The sequence below is a fragment of the Gavialis gangeticus genome, unplaced genomic scaffold (assembly GCF_001723915.1).
Source record: "Gavialis gangeticus isolate Ggan-Ray unplaced genomic scaffold, GavGan_comp1, whole genome shotgun sequence".
Lineage (NCBI taxonomy): Eukaryota > Metazoa > Chordata > Crocodylia > Gavialidae > Gavialis > Gavialis gangeticus.
This window is the reverse complement of record NW_017729025.1, coordinates 135,665,335-135,673,682: the sequence shown is the minus strand read 5'-3', so window position 1 is coordinate 135,673,682 and position 8,348 is coordinate 135,665,335. Positions and strand designations below refer to the sequence as shown.

The window sequence follows — 8,348 nt, the reverse complement described above, 5'->3', positions numbered from 1 at the left end:
AGACTACGGGACCTGAACCTGTTCAGCCTCCACAAGAGAAGGCTGAGGGGGGATCTTGTGGCCTGTTACAAACTGGTCAGGGGGGATCAGAAGGCATTGGGGGAGTCACTGTTCCCCCGAGCACAGCCAGGAGTGACCAGGAACAACGGTCACAAGCTAGCAGAGGGTAGGTTTAGGTTACACATCAGAAGGCGCTATTTCACGGTCAGGGCGGCTAGGGTCTGGAACCAACTTCCAAGGGAGGTGGTGCAGGCTCCTACCTTGGGGGTTTTTAAGAGGAGGTTGAATCGACACCTTGCTGGGGTCGTTTGACCCCAGTGCTCTTTCCTGCCATGGCAGGGGGTCGGACTGGATGAGCTTCTCAGGTCCCTTCCGACCCTAGAAACTATGAAACATATCAAGTCCTAGGACCAGGACATTGTCTTTCACTTCCTTAGAAATGGGTGGGTCCATGTTTTAGGAGCTAGTTCAGTGATTCTTAACCAGGGTGCCTTCAGATGCTTTCAAGGGTGTTGCAGGGTACCACACATTGTTAGCACTGTTAGGTTTATAAAAACAATTCACAAATTAAGCCCAGAAATTTCAAATAGAAATGCATAGTTATGGTCTTTGTGTTCTTTGCAACAGACAAACTCTATTAAATATTTTTTCTGTAGGCGACAAATTAGTGAAAACTGAGCTGGCATCTTCCAAGGGGTGCCTTGAGTCTAAAGAAGTTGAGAACCACTGAGTTAGTTTAATTAATAGCTGATACAAGAATAGACATAGTGGATAGTGAAGGTGAAAGTTAACAAGTCCCGATCTTAACACAGGTAAATCGGGGATGTCATGCTCTCACGCTCAAGCACTTAAGAGCCATATTAGTTTTTCCTACTGCATTTTATGGAAACTGTATTTTTAAATAAACAATACAAATTGCACTGATGCTTGTATGACATCACCATCCACCACAGCATTCACTGTCATAATAACACAGTACGTTCTTTGGGCAGATCTGGGATTTTGAAAAAGAGGGGTGCACATGGTCAAGTACATCATTATCACATCACACACACACATTTTTTCTCCAGGTAAAAAGACACTAGAAGCCTTAGTCATATGTTAGGGGCCTAGGGCTATATTATTCAGTTTAAGACATGCAAAAACAAATATAACTTTACAGGAATAAATTAAAAACAGTCTGTCTGGCTGTGAAATAGGAACTACATTATCAAGAGCAGCAAAATTGCAGAAGAAAAGGTAGCTTGATTAGTGGAACATCAAAACCATTAAAGAAGGAGAGAGGGTCATCAACACCTGTGGAACAAAGAGTTTAGGAGGAGTCAGATTATAATGAACCATGAAGTCAACTGACTCCCTCAGCACTGCCTGAACAGAAATGCTGATTCTACTGCCAGGCAGTTGGGTTTTAAACTGGGTGGAGCAGAAATCAAAGTGGGGAAGGATGCAATCCACCCCAATTGTGTCCCTGAGCAAGGGTAGCAAGAGCAGGTTAACTTCATTCTTACCTCTCAGCGGATCCCTGGTCTCAATGCCCAGTACAACAGTGCCAGGGCCATATCTCACCATGTCTGATTCCCAGGGTGCCAGAACTTTGTCTCCAGGGAGTATGCAGTGACTCATTCCATGGCTATACTCAAGGATGTCATCCTTGGATGTTTTTTGCACATATGCTGGATACTTTTCACCCAGTGCAGGTGGCTTGGCAAACTCTATCAGATACATTCCTCTTTCCTCCTGCTCCCAGGACAAAAGAGAATTACAATGAGGCCTTGTATTGTATATCAGTCAGCAGGCTAGTCCATGATAGTTTAGACTAGGCCAGAACTCCATGGTCAGCTTAAAGCATGACAGCAACCAGTCCATGCTCTATTTGTCTGGAATCTAGAGAACTGGGAAGAACTCCAGGAGGCCATCTGCATCCCCTAGCCTCAGTAAAACATACCCAGTACCTTCACTACAAACAAGTCCTGTATTTTCCCCACTGCAAAAGATACTATAGGCTGTAATCCATACAATACTGATTGGATCCCACAAACCAGTGCATAGAAAACAATAAAGCACCCCAAGGCAGTGCAGGTCTATTCTCTATCACTCTTGAGCCCTCTCTCCTTATATGCAGGAATTTAATTCTTTAAAAACAGTGAAGGGACTCAACATCAAAAAATGAAGTGAGCCACTCCCTTGTTCTTCAGAAAGAATAGGCCCTTTTTTCTTTGAAGTTTTAACTGCTAACAACTCAGTGAATTAAAGCTTTCACTACCGTCTCTGAGAAGACATGCTGTGCCATAGTTTGCAAAGGACGAAAGGTGTAAGTGTATACATAACACACTAACACCTTTCCAGCAATATTGATGTTTATCTGTCTATACACAACAAGACCTGGGACCCTCTCCATCATAACAATATTCATCTCAAATTGGCCTAATGCCCAGCATGACTGGCACAGAAACAAAGAACATCTTTCTGCAAGGTCCTGAGTGCCCCAACCCTCAGCAGCAGCAAAGGGGTCTCACAATCTTGCTGGAGAGGGCCAAATGGGCAAACCCCCAAAGAAAGAACTGGGAGGGGGAGGGAAGTAAGGAGTCAATGGCTATGGGCAGAGCATTCTAACTCAAATAGGAAGGCCTGGGCTCCAGCCTGAAGACAGATTTACACAGTGCTGGAGGCACCCACAATGCTGAAGGGCGTGCTGTAACAGGGTCTCTGGGCTGCAAAGTCTCTCCTTACAGCCTGGCAATCTTGGAGATAAAAGCAAAGATATTATCATTAAACTCAGGCAAGATGCTGTGGGGAGCAGGGGAGTGTGGTTTAATACCTAAGGACTACACTGAATTAAAACTGTGTACTGTCCAGATAAAAAACTCAGACTAACTCCAGCAAGGAAGTGGGACATGGAGTGAAGGACAGTGGTCACAATGTTTCAGGCTGATGAAAGGAAGAGTAAGCATCCTGATACAATATAAAGGAGTAGTATCACCATAGGGACTTCTCTATTGAACTCAACCTCACAGTCCTCCTCTCCCAAGCAGCAGCCTGTCTTTCTGAACAGTGCGTGTTCACAATCCTTCCTGTGTCAGAAGCAAACCATAGATCATCTCCTGAGATACCCTGTAACACCACAATGCACCACACAAGACTTGACAACACCAACACCAGAAGCAGTGGCCTGTGCAAAATATTGGGAGCAGATTATATAAAAAAAAGGTTGGACTGGAGACATAACAAAGAAGAATCCTTCCCCAAGATAAGCAGCTCTTCATGAAGGCCAAGATACTTTTCATAAATTCAGACCTATCAGGAAGACAAGGCACAGCCAAGGAGACAGACAGCTGGTAACACATCTGCACATGGTATCCCAAGCCATCGTGCATGGTATGTCATGAAACAGCAATACAGGATAGGTGCTATGGCTAAGTTGAATACTATGACTCCTACACATGGCTCAGCTTCTGACCTCCCCTCTGCCTGTCTGCAGCAGCTGAGTTCAGAACTGGCATTGAAATCCTGTGCAATTCACTGAAGGCACAGAGATCCACCCAAGGCAGTGCAGCTCAGCTCAGCCTACTTTAGGGCTCAAGGGGTGGAAAGGGTGCTCATTAAAGACTCAGAGCAATCCCTGTAAATGTTACCCATGTCTTGTAGGAAGTCCACCACATAATCCATTTGATGAACAGATCTCCCTGTACACTACATTATCCACGCAGGATAGAAAACACTACAGTCACTTACCTTGATCTCCTGCTTTATTGTACCTTGGTAATAAAACCCATCTGACTTCCTTCTTGCCAGAACAGGAACATTAGCAAAGTCCAGAGATTTTTCCAGCACCATGAGACCCTTACATATTGTTTCAGGGAAACAGGGACAGTGCCTGATCCATGAGCACCTTGAATTAAAAAGCAGTGGATTACTGTTAGGAGAAAATCACTTCCCTAAGTCAGGTGAAGAACACCTCCCAGGGCCAGAACCAGACACCTGCTTTCTGCTGTTCCCATTGTGCAAAGCAGGTGGAAAAGTGGTATAACCAGCTACTTAACAGTAGGAAAATCCTGCGATTCTGGGCTGATGCGACTTAGAGCAGCAGTCAGTCTTGCTCCTGCTGTGAGCAAATTGGTTCCTGGCTGGCTGAAATCAGGAGACAGAAAGGTACCAGCCACAAAGCTATCCTGAACTAAGCACAGCTTAGCTGGACCTGAGGATTGGGCTAGGGCTAGGTCAGGGCTAATAGCTTATGGTGGGCCACAGTAGGGAAGGATAAACACAGTAAAAGGAAAAGACAGAGAAAAGCAGTTCAGTAAAGTCAAGTTGACCACTGGTGACTGGCTTAGGCTCAACACAGAAAGGAAATGTACTGTCCCAAAACATCATGAGGACAGCTTCACAGAGGATGGTTGTTAGGCACATTGAGATTTTAGGCATCTGTATAATACTAGAAGACTGTTTTTTTTACCTAGCAGGCTTACTAGTTGCTTTCAGTTGTCCACAATGTTGCAAGATAGTTTTGGACAAGAACATTCTAAAAAGCTGACAAGGAAAAAATACAAAGCAAAACTCTAATTATGTTTAGTTTGCCAGTCAATCAGAAGCCTTTATACTTTTGTTTCTTATTAGCAGAGACTGAGCATGAGAAAGCAAACTGCAGACACAAACAGCAACTTTACCTTACAGGGCTAAGGGAGCTGGTAACCCAGGCAGGATGCGTGATGAAGAATCCACTGGAGAAAGGATCACCATGAGTTATGAAGTTGGTGCATGAGACTTTATCGTGTACTGTCATCACGCTGCAGTACTTGTGATCTGCAAACAAGGACTGATCCATTCCCCACAGAACCAGCTACCTAAAACAGGGAATAATGACATTGCTGGTGCTTGAGATGAATATACACCAGATACCAAGGATTTAATCTAGTCTACAATATAGCTAATTCATTACTACAATAGCCAACCACTTGCCAGTGGCTCACTAAGAAATGAAAAATATTTATTAACTAATGCATTTCTTATATAAGAGAATGGATCAGAACTTCACTTTCCACTGAAATTTAGCCACTTCAGGGGTGAATGCAACAGCACTGTAATAGTGCAGAGCAACAGGAAATGGAGAATAATGTATTCCATTGAAATCACAGGCAGAATTTATGTAGGTTGAATATAATTGTCCAGAATGCAATTTAGGTAGGCCAAAAAGTATTTGTGGGGGTTAACAACCTTATTCCAGCAAAAACTGATTGAATTTTTCCATCAACTTTAACAGGCTTTGAATTAGACCATTACACTACAGGGTGAGAACCTTAGAGGTACCTATATGAAAATGGAAAGTCTTAGGAAAAGTGCCATGGGATTTTTTACACCAGTTTTACAACTAGTCCTTATTAGGACAGTGCTCTGATGCCATCCTGGGACTCTCAGACTTGTGCCACCTCCTGCCGCACCTGAGAAGGTTCCCACCTGCAGACTGTCTCCAGCCCAACCTTCCAGATTTTGTGCCCCCCCTCCCCAAACAAACAAACAAAATTGCAGGTACAGCTGAGTAAACTCAAAGACTGAATATTATGCTAGATTACAGTTGCCTGTTACTCATGTGTGATTTATAGTGATGTTTAAATGGGAAATATTTTGATCTAATGTTCCATCCTGTTTTATAATGACAGACAATGCTTTGCCAAGAGAAATAAATCATGCTCAGATGTGACAAGTGAAGAGGTAACTATTCTGTGGCTGTCATGGTAAAAATGACAACATAAGTGTAACTGCCAGTAATGTGGCAAGATTTAGCATAGACTTCCAGCCAAGCTTGTATAACACCTCAGAGATGTTTGCACATGTGGGGGAAAATTTTCACACTGAAAGTCAATAGGGCTTAATCTTCCAGGTGTTTAAATTGCTTTTGAAAATGAAACCGAGGCTGTGATGTATCTGTGCTTTTAAAAATGATACCATTTTTGACAAACAAATGTAATGATACAGAACAAAAATGATGGTAAACCTTGTGATAGTTCAGCAAATTCCATGAACAAAAGTTTCTTTAAACAATAACCACCAGACCCAGATCATAAACCATAATCACCTCTGCAAATATTATCAGACTAAATAACAGAAATTATATGGATAGCTTTCTTTACGTAATCAACTGATTCTCAAACTGTGACACCAAAAGATTGTTGACATCATGAATTTTAAATTATTGTCCGTGTTAACTATCAAATTCATTTTATTTTTAATGTTCCATTTAAACTAGTTTCTGAGTGAATATGATGCTGGGGACACCTATTGGCATAAGGGGAGGAAGGGGGAAAGAGTGAAGTTCCCTGTTTAGTCTCCCAGTGGGTACAAAGTAGGCAGGAGAAAGCACAGACCAGAGAAGAGTCTATAAGAGAAGTTTCAGCTACTTAAACAAGCAGTTCCAGGAAAGGGATTTATTGAACTTACGCGTTATAAAGAGTATTGAATCTTGTCAGCACAGCTTCAGAAATCCTGCTCCTTTTCCTGCCTGATGTGGAAAGTCATTCAGTGCTCGTGTGTTCTAGTTACTAAGCAGGTTGCCATAGATTCACTACCAACAGGAACTGATGCATTGGAGCAGGACAAGCGGGCACACCCATGAGCTTCTCGGCTAACAAGTGCAGAAACATAACCACCAAGGATAATGGTTTGTCTAACACATACTTGATTTCAAACACCACCGACAATTTTAATCATTAAGGTGTCAAGTTAGCTGTGGCAGGGAGGTGGGGGGTGCAGGATATAGCACTAGACTGCATTCTGTACATATGGGCCTTTGTACACCTTTGAATAACTAAATATATGTGAAGTTGTGCAATTATGATAAAGGGTACTGTGGCTGTGCAAGGAGTACCAAAGAACCGTGGCCAAGATATGTAAACTGATAACCTCAGATCACTTTACAAACCTTGTGTGGCCTTACTTCTGTTTGTTTATGCAGACTACAGTAACACCATGAGGCCCCACACCTAGTCCAAGTCTCAACTGCTGTACAAACCCAGGATCAGAGAAATCTTGCTCCTAAGAGCTCACAGGCCAAAAAGACAAGGCTTGCTTTCTATTGAAGGCCAAAACAACATGGGTGAATTGAGACAGAGATGAAGTGTGGCTTCTGGAGCCCAGGAGCACTCCTATGAAGCACACTCCCTTCACCCACTGCATCACACCAAATCCTGAAAATGAGGCACTGCAGCATCCTGAGAGTAACGCCAAGCCCACAAGCTGAGATTGGGTCTTGCAAGCTCAAAGCTCCTCAAAGGCATCTGCATTGTTGCATGTTTGCAAGCAAGAACCAGTGAACTAGCTGTGCTTTGCAATAGCACTCAGGTATGGCACATAGCCAAAGAAGTCAGAGCCTGCATTTTACTATTTATATTACAGCAACCCCTGAAGACCCCTGTCCCACTGTGCAAGCCTTGTGCAAACCTGGAACTGGGAAGAATCCTTCCCCAAAGAGCCTTTGGTTCAACATACCCCTTTAGTTAACGAGAGGCCTTGAAACCTATCCCTAATTTGCCAAGTTCCCTTTTAGGAATCTGTCCAGTGATCACAGGGATCCTGTTTTTTTTTCTGATGCAAAAAGAATCCCCAATTTTCAGTTTAAAAAAAAACCTAACCCCAAATCTACATTTTTCCATGATTAAAATATATACATATATTTATATATTGGTGTTTCATTTAAATCACTGAAAAAAGTGGATATAGGGTTACTTTTTTAACCAAAAATTGGGGATATTTTTAAATCAGACAAAACCATTGGTGATTAGACTGCCTCTGCCATATCTAGATGAGTAAAACTGAGATTACTTAGCTTGCTCAAGATCAGTCAGGAATATGCATTTTAGGAATCTCCCTGTCAAGCTCTGCTCCAGCTTCTAGATGTGCCTTCTCTTCAACAAGCAGTGGGATATCATTTGGACAGCCACTTCATTGCATTTCTGCAGAGTGTTTAGAGAAAAGGCACATCTGGAATAGTGTTTGAGGCACTAATGTTGTTTGGTCTTCTTCCCATTTTCCTCAGCATCCAGGTTGCAATAGCTCTCCTCACGGTAAGTGGAAAGATTGACTGATATTCAACAACAAAATACACCTATAATAGTAGTGCACCTTTTGTCTCCAGAGACAAAGTTCAGAACAAACCATGGGCTAGATGCTTCTGAACATTCTCATGCAATTAGGCTCTTGCTAGAAAGATCACCTTGCTGTCATATGTGCAAGGTGAAACCATACATTGTCTAATGGCATATAGCTATGGTGTACAAAAAAAAAGTTGGGGGTGGGGGGGGGGGGGGGGGGAAAAAAAAATACCTTTTTCATAGGGGAACGGCCGAGCACTAAACCCC

At 42.8% G+C, this 8,348-nt stretch overlaps 1 protein-coding gene across 5 annotated transcripts in view; it reads right to left on the bottom strand.

Moving 5' to 3' along the window:
- Positions 1-6,769, bottom strand: part of CUNH11orf16 (chromosome unknown C11orf16 homolog) — a 25,699-nt gene extending 18,930 nt beyond the window's left edge. For 3 of the 5 annotated variants that reach the window (XR_002097769.1, XR_002097767.1, XM_019519602.1), the window contains exons 1-4: positions 6,433-6,767; positions 4,665-4,841; positions 3,733-3,889; positions 1,509-1,737 (exon numbers count right to left, since the gene is read on the bottom strand). Coding sequence is in view for 2 of the 5 variants with exons in the window: in XM_019519602.1 (XP_019375147.1) it covers positions 1,509-1,737; positions 3,733-3,889; positions 4,665-4,822 (544 nt within the window). In the remaining 3 variants the exon portion in view is untranslated. Of the gene's footprint in view, positions 1-1,508; positions 1,738-3,732; positions 3,890-4,664; positions 4,842-6,432 lie in introns of all 5 variants that reach the window. The other 2 variants (XR_002097768.1, XM_019519601.1) reach the window with 2 other exon arrangements.
- Between the last annotated feature and the right edge of the window lie 1,579 nt (positions 6,770-8,348).